The 15,743-nt window shown below is 42.9% G+C and overlaps 1 protein-coding gene across 1 annotated transcript in view; it reads left to right on the top strand.

Moving 5' to 3' along the window:
- Positions 1-15,743, top strand: part of Fgd4 (FYVE, RhoGEF and PH domain containing 4) — a 147,623-nt gene that overhangs the window by 68,222 nt on the left and 63,658 nt on the right. Inside the window, exon 2 of the mRNA XM_051150591.1 lies at positions 12,587-12,706. Coding sequence (XP_051006548.1) covers positions 12,587-12,706 — 120 coding nt within the window. The remainder of the gene's footprint in view (positions 1-12,586; positions 12,707-15,743) is intronic.

Raw genomic sequence — 15,743 nt, 5'->3', positions numbered from 1 at the left:
TTCACGTTTTAAAATCGCTATGCTGCTGATGTGTAATGAGAGGAATCCTTGTCAAAAGGTAACCATACCAGGAGTTCTCACAGCCCTCCCCACAAACACTGGCGCTGAAGCTCTGAGTCCCGGGCCCATACGAGTACCTCGACCTGGAAACAGCTGTTTGTGATGCAGTAAAAGCAATAACCTGGGCATGAGGTGCCCTTGTCAGAAGCTGCAGCCATGTAGCACAGACCTAACTCTCAGGGGGAACCTGCCACAGCATGCGCCTGGATTCTAGAGAGCATTCAGGAGACCCTGCTGTTGGGGCATTCTGTCAGCTTTAGAAGGAGGGTGATCAGGAAGGGTGCCAAAGGTCTGAGGACCTGAAGGGTGGGCACAGGTGACTCCACGCTGGTGACAGAGAAGGCAGCTGGATTCTGCACCCCTCTGCTGAGTTTTCCCAAATCGAGACCAGAGTGCTCTTAGCATGCATAATTGTTGAGCTGTTAGTAAATATTGTTAATTGTTAATAAGTAAACGCTGTTTAGTATGCATTGTTATCAAATTATTAAATTGTATTATCTGGGATAATGGGTCTTTCAAAGCGCCTGTCTACACCACGTGGGCTGAAAATGAGGTCAGAGTAAACAGAGAGATATTCCATGTAATCGTTTGAGTTTCTGGGTAAAATTCAGGGATTTATAAGCTGGATTCCATGTGTGCCCACAATTTGAACATGGATCTGGCATCTGACATCAGCCTATCCACTTAGTCCTGCTGTTGGATTCTTATAATGGACGTAAATATCTTGTTTATATCACCTCATAGGATTTCCGGGGGGGCAAGGGATAAAGCCTAAAATGTGCTTTGCAAACTTCGCGCTTGATTCAAAATGAATCAGTAGATGCCATTGCTCTCATAATTTAATTGTAATAAGAATTCCAGGGTGCCGGAGGTGGTGGTGCACGCCTTTAATCCCAGCACTAGGGAGGCAGAGGCAGATGCCTGGTCTATAAAACGAGTCTAGGACAGCCAATGCTACACAGAGAAACCCTGTCTCAAACAACCAAAAAAAAAAAAAATCCAGTGGTATCAAAAACAAGAATCTTTGTTTCAGACTATATAAGTGGTAAAGCAGTATGCAGTTCTAAGTCAGTGTGTCTCAACTTGTGAGTCTCAACCCCTTTGTCAAACTCTGTCTCCAAGAATATTACATTAAAATTCATAACAATAACAAAGTTGCAGTTATGAAATAGCAACAAAAATGGTTTTATGGTTGGGGGTCATCACAACATAACCATGGCCCTTAAGTTATGATTGTTACAAGTTTTGTGATATTTAGGATATTTTCAAATGTATACAACTAAGGACACCAAAGTTCCGTTAGGAAATTGGGGAGCACCCGAGATGTTCTTGAGCTCTCGTCCCTTGCCACTCCTTCCCACCATGCTGGAATTTGTGGCTGACGTCAGCAAGTTAAGGGAATCAGTCCTCAAAGGAAAGACAAATTATTTAACCCGAATTTAATGAGAACAAAAGAGAAGAGACACTCGGACCCTGAATACAGCTTCCTGTAAATCACACCAAGACACTCCCCTGCCTTTTCCCTTCTAACTGTAGTTTCTGTTTCAAGCCCCTTTTGTTTCCAAGTGCACGTGTCATATTTTAAATATGTGCGTGTGTATCACATACTGCTGCATGTGGTGGTGCCTACCCAGTTCCCAACAACTGGGAAACAGAGGCAGGAGGATTGCAGTAAGTTTGAGGCCAGTCTGGTTCACATGGTGAGTTTCGGGCTAGCCTGGACTATATAGTGAACCCTTGTCACCAAACATAACATATCTATCTATATGTATACACACATATATACATATGCATATACATATACATACACATGTGATACATACACACACGTTATCATGTTTTGAATGTGAGTGGCCCCCATAGACTCATATATTTGAGTGGACCTGTTTGGGAAAGATATATCCCAAATATATTTTGGGAGGTATATCGATGAGGGACAGGCTTTTAGGTTTCAAAACTCATTTGCTGTGCCCTTTGCACACCTGCTTGGGGTTTGAAATGAGAGCTCTCTCTCAGCTGTTGCTGTAGCCATGCGTGGCGCTGCTGCCACCCGCCTCCCATGATGCCAGCGATGGACTCCTAGCCTCCTGGAGCCACGAACCCCAAATAAACTGTCCTTCTACGATCACGCGTTCATGCTCTTCTGTCACAGCAGTAGAGGAGTGATAACACAGAGCACGCGCACACGGACACACTGTACATGTGCAGACTATCGAGGTATTTTAGATGCGTCTTTAATGTATCATAAGCTACATCACTTCTGCCTTTCCTTTTTTTTTCCCTCCAACCCCTCCCATGCCCCACTCACTCTAAAACTAATAGCCTCTTTTTCTATGATTATTTTTACATATGCAAATGTATGCATAAATATGTAAATATAACCTTCTGAGTCCATTTTTGGTCTTTTGTTGTGTCTTAACGGCTTTGAGTATTAATAATTCTGGGGTGTTTCCACAGTAAAAATAGTGCCTAAATGTGCATTTACCACAACAGACCATGTTCTTAGTGATACAAATTTAATCTAATGTTGTATAGAATTTTCATATGTCCTTAAAAAGTAGGATTTACCCATTTATGTAAACCTGGCTCAGCTTTCAAAACTAACTATGGCCATTTATCACGGCCACAAGGTAAATGCTAAACCGTGTGCTCTGAAGGTCCTCCTGTAGGTGAGGAAACAGCATGTGTCACTTTTCCAGGCCTTATGCGACTGGTGTCTTGGTGATCCTAGAGGGAAGCAGAGGCCTGGGCACTGGAGCAGTGAGCAAACATAAGCAGGTGCTGGATGCTGAGAAAAGAGCATCAAAGCAGCAGAGAGGTTGTGTGCAATAGACAAGGCAGAAGTGGGCGCAAAGGTGGGGATGGGCATGCTTGAGTGTCTACGCAAATGGCAATAGAAGCAATTATTTATAAAGCATTTACCGTAAGTCAGACCCTGGTGTGCTCAGTCCCCTTCTGATGACAACGTTATAACAAATGCTATCAATTCTCATTACATATAAAGAAACACCTATAGAGAAAGTAAGTCAGTTACCGTCAGATTGAGCCCAATGCCAGCACTTGTGTGGCAGTCATAACCTGAAGACTGTTTAGACTGCTATAGGAGTACATAACAATCCTCATTCCACTCAGCATACAGACAGCCAAACGCTGTGCTATGGGGCTCACAGAGCCATGCCTGATGCCTGCATATAGTATTCCTACTGCCTTTTTAGTGCATGCTGTGTCTGAGAAACCTAACGTCAGTCATCAGGCTCATCTGTACAGGAGTATGCTTCGAGTTGTCCCTGATATACTTAGCACCATCCAAGCAGAGCATGACTGTTTCAAAATACATCATTAATCTCACTGTACGATCAAGCAGCTTTGGGCCCATTTCTCAGCGAAACAGTCAGACTGGCTGTCTTTGCAAATCAGTGACAGCTATGCTCAGCAGTGAAAGAAGGGACCAAGAAATAGGTGTCACCCAAAGCATAGCGGCTCTGGCCCAAGATTGTGGCAGCTAGGATGGTGCTCTCCAAGGAAGCGAAAGGAGCTTGAGTGACTGTGCCTTGTCTTCCCTCCCGCCTTCCACTCTAGAACTGTCTGCAGACAGAGTAACTGTCATGCTGTCACCTCAACCAGCGTTCTGAGACGAACAGACAGATCTATTCATGCCTGCGTGGGCATGAGAGAGCTGCCTTGAATGCCAATTCTGTAGCTCTCAGAGCTCTGCCTCTAACTAAGAACTCACCATCCAAAAGGTGCAGCCCAGCCCAGCCCCAGGGCAGAAGGCACCCTGGGCTGTGTACTTCTAAATGTTCTGCAAAGCAAACTTGCTGTCTCGTAACATGTGGTCTCCCAGAGAGTGACAAAATGGAGACTTTAACTCATTCAAACCTACTTTAAAAATGTTAATTTTAAGAGATCACAATCAATAATATAAGAATTTAACTGTTGCTCTTTTTGTCCCCTTGGGGTTTCAAAAGGGAAACAAGTAATTATGGAGTGTGTTTGAGGAAGAAAATGCATTTCTAATCCGAAAATGACCTTGAGTGGATGGGATCTCTTTAGAGCCAATATAGACGCAACCCATTCAGCTGGCTTGCCTGCCATTTTTAAAAATCTTTCAAATGCTGCGCATTTACACAGCTTCAATTGTCTGCATACTTTTTTTTCGAGACAAGGTTTCTCTGTGTAGCTTTGGCTGTCCTAGACTCACTTTGTAGACCCAGGCTGGCCTTGAACTCACAGCGATCCACCTGTCTCCGCCTCCCAAGTGCTGGGATTAAAGGCGTGCGCCATCACGCCCGGCTGTCTGCATACTTTTTTTATGGCTTAAGATACAATGATAAAGGTTGCCTTTCATCTCTTCTACCTTTCGTCACTATAGTGTTTTGTTTTGTTTTTTTTTTTTTTAACTCTTTAAAGACATCAGGTGACTTGTTTTACTGTTTATTTGTTTTGGTTTATGTGGGGATGGTAGAGCACTGCCTGGGCAGCCTACACATAGTAGTGAGAGTGGCATCTTAAGGCACCTCGTGTCAGTGAACACTGACATCTGCTGCTGTTATTAAGGTGAACATCCGGGTCATTTCACAACTCCAGATGTTTACAAGTTTGCCTCTGGGATGTGAGGGACATTCTTTAAGTTTAAACTTTCTCCCTTTTTTCCCTTCTGAAAAATTTGGAACTTGTATAGAAATGATGTTTAATGTTTCAGATTCTGGATATAAAAATTAGTGTGGAAACACAGCTACGTGTTTTGCTATTGTTAGAATTTTTATAAGTATTTCACATGAAATGGAGACTAAGAATCTAGGCAAGAAAAGAAAAGCTTGTCCCTAAGGTCCCTAGAATTTTTTTTTTTTGTTCAGCATGTTTATTGTGCTTCTGTGCGTGACAGGTGGTAGTCCAGGAATCTATCCAAACAAAGTTGACTGTGTCCTACAGCTTATATTCTGAGCTTATATTCTGAGCAGAAAATGCAGACTGAGCTGTTTATTACATGGTCCAAGAGCTGCAGGAAATGACTCAAAAAGACTATAGGAAGACTGGTTGCAGAAAGCTGTGTGTCAGGGTCATCTGTCCTGAGAAGGTGCGTTTGAGCTAAGACTTGGAAAAGATAAGCAAGTAGCCAACAGGTATCCAGAGAAGCATCCCAGCAAAGAACAGCTGAACTAACGATCGTACAATGTGTTCGGCCTGTGTGTGGAACAGAGGAGCAGTGTGGCCGGAGTGACGTAAAACGCTGAGATCCCTGGTAGCGGAGCCCAGGCTGGACTGCTCAGTGCCTACAAGCCACTGTAAGGAGCCTGAGGCTTTCCTTCTGGGAAAATGTGGAGCCACCGAGGATGTTTAAGCATGGGCTCTCTAGGGACCTAGTTCCAAAGTGGTGGCTATATTGGGAGTAAGAGAAAGAGTATGGAGACTCTGTGGAGGGGCTTTCTTGCATCCAATTTAAGATGGTGGCATTTAATGGTAGCAGAGGGACAATAAAGGTAGTGACCAACATGTAAATTCTGGCTATCTTGAAGGCAGGAGTCTGGTAGTTTGAGTGAGAACGTGCCTGTAGTCTTGGGCATTTGAACACTTGGTCTCCAGTTGGTAGCAGGGTTTGCGGAAGTTACATGGTGGAGCTTTTCTGGAGGAAGTGTGCTATGGGGGGCAGCTTTCAGAGAAATGCCTCATGCCACTGCCAGGGCACTCTGCTTTGTCCTTGCATTTGGAACTGTGAGCTCTCAGCTTCCTGCTTTTGCCACCAAGCCTGTGCGTCATGAAAAACTCTCATCCCTCTGTAAACATAAGCCCCATAACTGCAGCTCCACTGAAATCATGAACAAGACGAGGTTGTCCATACCTGTACCCGAAATTGTCACTAGAGCAATCAAACAAGTAAAGGGGATCAGGGAATACGACTCATAAAAGAAGAAGTCAAAATATCTTTATTTGCAGATGATAAAGTACTGTTTTATATCACCCAAAATTTCAACTCCTATAGCTGATAATTTCAGCAAAGTTGTTGGATACAAAACTATCACACAAAAATCAATAGCCTTCTTATATACAAATGACAGACAGACTGAGAAACAATTCCACTCATAGTAGCCTCAAATAGTATACAATATTTTGGGGTAACTCTAACCAAGCAAGTGAAAGACTATAATAAAAACTTTAAGACATTGAAGAATATACCAAAAGATGGAAAGATCGTCCATGTTCATGGTCGGGTAAGAGTAGTATAGTAAATATCCACCTTCCCAAAAGCAATCTACAGATTTAATTCAATCCTCATTAAAATTCTGTCACATTACTTCACAGATCTTGAAAGAGCAAAGATGCACAAAAACATCCCAGAGTAGCAAATACAATTCTAAATAATAAAAGAACTCCTTAGAGGTATCACTGTCGCCCATCTCAACTTGTACTACAGGGCTATAAGAGTAAAAATAGCCTTGTATTGGCACAAAAACAGATACATTGATCAATGGAATCAAATTGAAGTCCCAGACATAAATTCACACATCTATGGATACCTGATCTTTGATAAAGATAAAATAAAAATTACACCCTGGAAAAAAGACAGCATCTTCAACACATGGTGCTGGTCAAACTGGATGGCTGCATGTAGAAAATGCACATAGATCCATACTTATCATCCTGCACAAAACTCTACTCCAAATGCATCAAAGACATCAACGTAAGGCCAGATGCACTGAATCTAGAAGAGGAAGTGAAGAATAGTCTTGAACTCATTGGCACAGGAAAAGACTTTCTAGACAGGACAGTATTAGCACAGGCACTAAGATCAACGATGGGTAAAGGAGATTCATGAAACGGAGAGAAAGATACTACCATTCGGACAAAGCAGCAGGCTTCAGAATAGGAAAAGATTTTTGTCAACTAAGTATCTTACAGAGGGCTAATATCTAAAATATATAAAGAACAACCACCAAAAGAAAAAGAAAGCCTGGACATCAAGAAAACAACCGGTTAAATGGGTTGCAGGACTCAACAGTGAGTTCTCAAAGGCTGAAACACACCTGGCTGAGAAACACTAAGGAAATGTTCGACATCTTTAGTCATAAGGAACGTATAAATCAAAACTACTTTGAGATTTCATCCTACATAGGAAGAATGGCCAAGATCAATGAAAAAGAAGAGTGACAGCTCATCTTGGCAAGGATGTGGGCTTAGAGGAACACTCATCCATCCGTGGTGGAAGTGCCAACTTGCACAGGCAGTATGGAAATCTGTGTGGTGGTTACACAGGAAGCTAGGACTAGATCTTCTTCAGCATCCAGCTGTACCACAGTACACCCTGCTGTCGAGACACTTGCTTAACCGTGTTTATTTCTGCTCTACTCATATTTGTCAGAAATTATTAACAGTCTAGGTGTCCATACACAGATACATGGATAAAGAAATTTTACATAATGTAATATTTTTAGCTGTTAAAAAAATGAAATCATAAGCCGGGTGTGGTGGCGCACGCCTTTAATCCCAGCACTCGGGAGGCAGAGGCAGGCGGATCGCTGTGAGTTCGAGGCCAGCCTGGTCTACAAAGCGAGTCCAGGACGGCCAAGGCTACACAGAGAGACCCTGTCTCGAAAAACCAAAAAAAAAAAAAAAAAAAAAAAAAAAAAAAAAAAAAAATGAAATCATGACATTTGAAGTTAAATGACAAGAGATAGGGAAAAAAAAATCATCCTGGGTGAGGTAGCTCAGATCCAAAAAGAGAAATATAGTCTGTATTTACTTATATGTGGATGTTCACTGTTAAGTCTGTGTAAGCAATCTACAATCTGTGTCACCACATAGGTTGGGTATAGACTAATTGACTGTGGGGGAGGGTTGAGTGGGAAACAGGGTAATTGTGGGTAGACGAGGGGGGGGGGTGAGGTGGTGGGAATGGAGGGAGAAAATCCAACAGAGAGGGTGAGGGAAGACAGGGTTAAAGAACACCTAGTACTAAAGGCCATTTGTGGGGTTGTATGCAAACCTAATACAGTGGTAGCTTCTCTCTCTCTCTCTCTCTCTCTCTCTCTCTCTCTCTCTCTCTCTCTCTCTCTGTGTGTGTGTGTGTGTGTGTGTGTGTGTGTGTGTGAGAGAGAGAGAGAGAGAGAGAGAGAGAGAGAAGGTGATCTAAATGCGGTCCCTAAATAGCTGGGAGACTAAACCCTAACTGGATATCTCCCATCACCAAATGAAGCCCCTATTTTCAGAAATGGGTGACATATATCTAGTGCTGGCCAAAGTAGACCCTGGGGACACAGAAAAGTCTAGCTGGTTTCTACCTAGAGCCCTCACTCCTACTGATTAATGTTCATGGTGCTGGAAGGTTCTCTGCATCAGGTCAATGGACGAAGGTCAATGCCAATCCAGCTGCAACCCCTTTGATCGACAACAGTGACCTGCCTGCAGTAGTAACATAAGCCTGTGGGAAAGACCACCAATATCTGATTAAATGTACCGCCCACTCCCTGAGACACAATCCATTCCCAACACTGCTTGGGGAGCCAAGAACCCAAGACTACGTCGGCTGGAACCAAGGGGAAACTAAATACTGCTGTTCTGTTAAAGGAATGTAGCAATAAATGACACCAACAGCATCCTACTACACCCAGAGATTAGTGTCTTGCTCGGCAATCATTAGAGAGGCCTCTTCTCACAGCAGATAGGAACCCACAGCTAACGAGAAAAACCTTGATATTCCCCCATGGGCTGCCTCCGTGAAATCCTTCCCCCGAGGCTCAGGGGATCCTGTGGAAGATGGAAAGGCTGTAAGATCCAGGGGAGATGGAGGACACCAAGGAATCAGGCCTTCTAAGCACAGCAGGACTGATGCACATATGAACTCACAGAGGCTGTGGCACATGCACAGCACCTGCACCGTCCTTACGGCGTCCCATTGCAGAGAGCAGAATTAGACACGAACCACACTGTAACCCAGAAGCCACCTCCAACTGATAACTGCTCACAAGTGAAAAATTAGTTCTCTCCAATGGAGAGCACGGAGTCTCTCTTGAGATACACACCACTCTTAAGGCTAGGCCCTGTGCCCAGCAGTGAGATGGTCAACACAAAATGAACCTAATGGCATTTTTTGAGGTTTTTTGAGTTTTTTTTTTTTTTTTTTTTTTGTCTCAAAATACTTTGTTATGGCTTTTCCCCCTTTACAGGTCTCTTGTGTGCATATTATGGTTTACTACTTTGTGATTTTATGAGATTTCTATTCATATAAACATGTATGTCTCTGTTGTATATGTGGGTTTTTTGTGCTTTTTCTTTGGCGCCTTGTTTGTTTGCTTCTGTGTTTTGTTTATTTTCTGTCATTATTGTTTGTAGATGCCTATAGTCTAATGAGAGAGAAAAAAGGTGTGGAGTTGAGTAGGTGGGGAAGTGGTGAGGTTCTCAGGTGAGTTGGGGTATAGAAAAGTGTAGTCAGAATATACTGTATAAAATCTTTTTTCAATAAAACAGAAGAAATAAAGTCAATGTGATTGCAGGCTTACATTGAGGACTGGAGTGCATGTAGATCTACGCTGGACACTCAGTGCAGTCAGGAAGTCACATTGTCGTTACAGTTGTAAAGACGCATTCTCAAGTGATGGGCGACACAAGGAGTCCTTTCCTCAGAAATGTGTGGCCAGAAAACTCTAAACAGACCGAGGAGGAGCCTTCCTAGGATGGTTGTAACTGCCCAACATAGCAGTTCACAAAAGTGCCAAAACCACCCTAACTAGACTAAGGGAACATCTGCCAAGTAAGGGTACTAACATGGTGCATGTTAAATGCAGAAAGATAAGCGAGATAGAAGCCACGGGTATACTCTGTCCAGTTGCAACAGGAAGGGAAATGCATTGAAAATGAGAACGGGTTGCGATGCTTTGAAGTTAGCGTGTCTGAACATTCTATAGAAGTGATAGTCCAGCAAGACAGCAAAATGGGTTAGGAATAGTGGCTAAGTACAGTCCTCAAAGTGACAGGGTTTTTAAGTGGGATGTGCCCTGTGCTGACTCACAGCCTGCTGCTCTGCTTAGTCTACAATTAAAGCCAACTCCTTAACGGTAGGTCAGCTTGGAATATAAGATTCGGTAGTTAAAGCACAGTGTCCTGGATGTGAGGGCGCGTTAGTTTTTGTTCCCTGTTGTCCTATAAGCTCACAAATAAAAACTCTCCAAATGGGAGAAGGCTGAGGCAGCCACAAAAAGAAAGAAGGCTTTGTTTTATTGTTGGTCTCCAAGAATCAAGATGAAGTAGCTCGTGACCCGTTGCGGGTTCCGCAGCCATCCCTCTCCATAGCGCATGTGACACAGCCACTGCTCAGGAGACCCGGGCCAGGCTAGCCCCACCTCCAGACGGAGATGCTTCTCCGCTGGGCATCCGGGGAGGGGTTCGTCTCTAGTGTGCTTTCGTGACTGCTTTTCCTTTAAATAAGTTTAAAAGGTGTTAGCATTGCCCGCGCCCTACCTGTGCTTCCATGTTCGCTGATTGTGGCTGAAAGTTGGGAACTTGTTTATTTGCTCTGAAATGAAGTTGCTAGCCATCTAGATCTGTAACCATGAATTCAATGAAGTGCTAAGAAAATTGTGGTGGAATTGATCTCTTATTATAAGAACTTCGAATACGTCCATGGGAGGCCGCCTATAGAAATAGCATTTGCGAGGCCCATTGTACCGGTTAAGCTTGCTATCTGGAAATTAGGCACCTAATTTTGAAAGATACAGCTTGTTTCTCAGCACGCTACTTGTTTCTTTCTAAGATGTGTCAGTAGTGGTCTGTTTCTTAAAGACTTGCTTTTGTTTTTCTAACCGACAGACCGACAGAATGAAACAGTATTGTGCATGCGTGTGATGGGTGGCTTACAGCTAGTCCAACAATGTCTGGCTCACAGAAAGGCTACAAATCCAGTAGTTTGTTCAGTAAATGAGGCTGGATGTCTCGGGTGATCTTTAGTGAGTGTCAGAACTGCAAAGAAGGCGCTTCTAATACCAGCGGAGCGCTGTCCCAGCAGCAGGAGAGATGACTTGCTAGCAAGAGTGAGGGCGAGCGAACAAAAGCGAAGCCTCCCTTCACTGCGGTCCTGAAGGTGTGGCCCAGACTTAGGCTGCGGCTTCTCACCTCAGATGATCCAGCTAAAGAAAGTCCCCACCTTGCCCGCCAGCTGCTTAGGTTTCAGTTGACCACTGAGGTCAGCCCACACAGCTTCTGTAGTCTGAGGATAAAGCAGCAGTCCTGCTTTGCCAGAGCAAGCGTACCCCCGTGTCAGGGTTGTTCCCTCTGGGTTACATTGTGTGTTTTCACTGATTCTGCCCCAACGCTATCCCTCAGAAGATCACAGCAGGCATCCTTAGGGTGCCTGGCTGTTCTTCAGTTGTCTCAAACACCCAAATTGCCGTAAAGCTTGTCTGGCTGTGCCTCTGTTCTGGTTTTTAAAAAAAAAAAAAAAAAGTGTATGCTTATCCATCTAAACACGTGATCTTTTAGCTGAGTGTGGTGGCACATGCAACTCCAGCATTTGGGAAACAGAAGTGTGGGGTAGGTGGGGGTTTCTCTGTAAATTCAAGACCAACTTGGCCAACATAGCAAGTGCGAGGCCAGCCAGGAGTACATGGCGACACCCTGTCTCAAAAAGATTTGGATTTTAGTTTCTTTCTTTAGGAATTTTAATAGGATTCTATTGAAAAATTTCCATAATTCTTATTTTGCTAAATGATGCTTAATCCAGAGCAGAGTTACACCATTTAGCAGAAAGTATCTGTTGATGGCGACAGTAGTTTCTGCTTTAGCCCCAGCTGTCTAATAACTCCTCAGATAATGCTTGGAACTCCATGTTTTTCTGACTTGTTGACTAAATTCCAAAGGGAGCACAGGGAACACAGTAGTCACGACTTTATTGATCTTGTCCATCCTTTCCGCTGAGAGGCAGTTTGATGACTCGAGAGAAGATTGGTTGGACTGTTCAGATAAACATTTGCTTTCAGAATGATTTCAAGGCTTTAAAAGATCGTGAATAGTTTTCACTTCAGAGATCTGAATCATGCAAAAAAAAAAAAAATGAAGCTTCCTTTCATAACAAAGGATATCTTCTAAAACTACAACTTAAGAAATTTGTTTCAGTCATAATGAATTTCTGATTGAAGTTTTATTTTCTCCTAGCTGGAGTTTAGTTCATTGTTAATATTGCCATGTCACCCGCTTGGGGGAAAGGGAACACTTTGGTTCAATTTCGCTTCAAGACATTCTTCCTGAGTCTCCATGTCAGCAGCCACGGTGTTATTTTCCTTGGTTTAGTTGAGTAATTTGTCACTGACTGGACACTAAAGTATCACCTAGCAGCTGTATGTTGTCCTTTCTGCAGGGAGAGAGGGGTCTCCCTTCTATGTCAATATGAAAATTAGAATGAGATCTTCCCCAGGAAAACCTATCCATGACAAGTGTTCCCAAGGTCTTAAAATGCAGTTTTTGTGTGGTCAGAAGAACATTAACTTATTGAACCAGAGCTGTATGTATGAATTTACCTTCCTTTCCTTTTAAATTCTAGGCATCAATACCTGCCCAAAGGTCACGCCACCTCGCACGACAAGCAACGCAACCACAGGGGCTCAGGGAATAAATGGGAGGACACCAGCAAAACGTTCAGCTGCAAGTCCAAAGCCACAAGGTTTGTGTCCTGGGCTGTGATTGGTCAGGTCCAAGAAGCTGCAGAGCGGAATGGGACTGTGTGTGACCTGCTCAGGTAGAAACCAGCATTTGCCACTTGTAAAACAAGGTGCACGTTCCGGATTGTGATGCTTGGCGTGGTGTCGGGTTGCTCTGAAGTCTCTTGGCCAAGGGCTTTCTGAAAGAGATACTTAAAAATGAGTGTAAAATAAAACCCGGTGGATTATGGAATTCTGGCTCCTGCTAACTGTGGTCATTGCAGTATGAAGTATGGGCTTTCAAGCAAAAGCCAGTAACTGGTAACTTACATAGCAAAACCAATTGTGAGCTTATCACCTTTAGTTCTGACCGTATTTCCCTCTATAATAATAAGATGAATATAAACGTAGAAAGTTTTAACCGTGGTTTAAGCTGTTTTATGTGCACAACACAGGACAGGGCTTTGCGCCTTAGACCTGAGTTGAAAGATGAAAAATGAGAGTAGATGGAAATTAATGTAACTTTGTTTATGTAATTACCCAGATTAAAAGAAGCTTGACATTTAAAAAGCTTTTACGGCTTTGCTTTATTTTCAGAAGATGCATTGCTTTACGTTGTCTTCCAGTTAGAACACTGAGAAAGCAAGGCAGTGAGCTTCTAGCTACCACATGCCAAAACAGTCCCGAGATGTAGGCAGACAGCGCTGGGCCTTGCTCCTGCTGTTTTATAGTTCAGTGATTAAGTCAGTATATTGTCACTCCCCATGTTAAACCCAGGCTAATTATATACCACGTTCTCTAACTACAGGAACTAAGTCGGTCACAAAGCAGACACTGTGGCGCAACACTCTTTCTTGTTCATTGGCCTTCTTCCCTGGTGCTCATGACTAAAAACCCAGCTCATCTTTTACGCAGAGTGACTCCCCAATACTCCCTTAGCATACGTCTTTGTCTGACCTCCCATGACGAAGTATCACCAGCTGGTAGCTTCTTAACAAGAGCAGTTCACTTCCCGCAGTTGTGGCGGCTGCGGAGCCTAGATCAAACCACCCAGTATAGAGAGCCTGCTTTCCGGTTCGCATGGCACAGTGATAGAAGCTCGTCTTCTCTCTGGGACGTTGTTTAAGGTGCTTTAAGCCCATCCGTATACCCTATCCCAGTGCCCTCCCCTAACAGTTATAACATGTACCAAATGCCCCTACCTTCTTACTTCACAATCTTGTGTGAGAATGAGATAGACTTGCTGAAGAAAAGCCAAATTAAAGTATCACAGTAAGGCAAGTAAGAGCTCCTGAGAAGCCTCTCCAAGGGAGCACAGCACGTGGAGAGAGCAGCGCCACACCTTAGGCACAAGGCAGAAGAATTAGGTCATTCAGGAAAGGCTATTGACAAAAAGATGGAACGTGTGACAGATTTGAGACACCATGAAAAGTCTTAGATTTAAAATTATACACACAGAAGATTAAAAATAAAATTAAAAGAAAGAAAGAAAGGGAATCAACATATAAATGTCCACCAACCACTAAGTGGAATAAAAATAGAAGAAAATTTCCAAACCTAGAAAAAGAGATTGCCACCCAGGTTCAAGAAGCATGCTAAATACTTTACCTTGTCTAGCTAAGATGCGATGGTTTTTGTTTTATCTTACTCTATTTTGCTTTGTCAGTTTGGTGGTTATCTCTTAGAAGCTTGTTCTTTAATGACAGATGGGAGAGTGGATCTGGCTGGGAGGGGAAGGTGAGGAGGAGCTAGGAGGAGGAGCGGAAGGGGAAACTGTAATCAGGATATATTGTATAAGAAGAAAATCTATTTTCAATAAAAAGGAGGGGGAGATGCCTACAGAAAACCAAATAGATAGGCCCAGAAAAGAGCCATATTGTAGTTAAAGCACTAAAAACACAGAATAAAGAAAAGGTACTGAAAACTGCAGGAGAGAAAGCCAGGGGGCTTATAAAGGCAGGACATTCAGAATAATGCTTGCTTATTTCATAGAAACTTTTAAAGCAGAAGAGCCTGGAAAGATGTCTTCCTAGTTCTGAAATATTAAAACCTACACTGTTGTGTCCAGAAAAAGTATTGACATTTACAGAGAAGTGAAATGACAGAAATTAATCTTTCAACAATACAATGCTAATGTCTCAACTCAATGACAAAAACAAGGACTACGACATTAGGTTAGAAGACAGGGTCCATCTTTTCACTGCCTCCTGGATCGATGACGAGCATTCACTTGAAGTAAAAGGATTAAAGTAGATTTTCCAAGCAAATAGAACAAGCAAATACAGCTATTCTATTCTCTGACAAAATAGTCTTCAAACACAAACTAGCCAGAAGAGAATATGTGTTAAGAGAATAATCCGCCATGGAATATTTTAATTCTAAACATATACACCAAACATAAGTGCATCCCTTTTCTTAAAACAGACTCTACTAAATGTAAAGCCATGGACCGACCCCAGTACGGTGAGAGTGGGCCACTTCAGCACAGCAATCTCATGTTTTCCATTAAATCGTCTAGACAAAAGCCAAACAGAAGCATTAAGTTAAATGACACCATAAATAAAATAGGTTGAATTGGCATCTGCCACCAGCGTGGAGAAAAACAAACCCTTTAATACTGTGTAAACTAGTACAGCCACTTTGGAAATCAGTCTGAAGGGTTGTATAAAAACCAGAGATAGCGGTACCACCCTGCGCATACGCCAGAGGACTTTCTAGCCCGCTGCTCAGATACTCACTCATTGTTGCTATATTCATAAGAAATGGAATCAGCTGGGCGGGATGGCACATGCCTTTAATCCCAGCACCTGGTAACCAGGGGGAGGGGGTGCAGAGGCAGGCGGATCACTGTGAGTTCGAGGCCAGCCTGATCTACAAAGCTAGTCTAGGACAGCCAAGATAACACAGAGAAACCCTGTCTCAAAAAATAAAATTAAAAGGAAAAAAAAAAAAAAAAAAAAAAAGAAACAGAATCAACATATAAATGTCCGCCAACCACTAAGTGGAATAAAAATGTGGTACATATATACAATGGAATATTCTTCTTCTTTTTTAAAGAGA

This window comes from Acomys russatus, chromosome 8, assembly GCF_903995435.1.
Source record: "Acomys russatus chromosome 8, mAcoRus1.1, whole genome shotgun sequence".
Taxonomy (NCBI): Eukaryota; Metazoa; Chordata; class Mammalia; order Rodentia; family Muridae; genus Acomys; species Acomys russatus.
The sequence above is the reverse complement of the archived record's forward strand: the minus strand, read 5'-3'. Positions and strand labels throughout refer to the sequence as shown.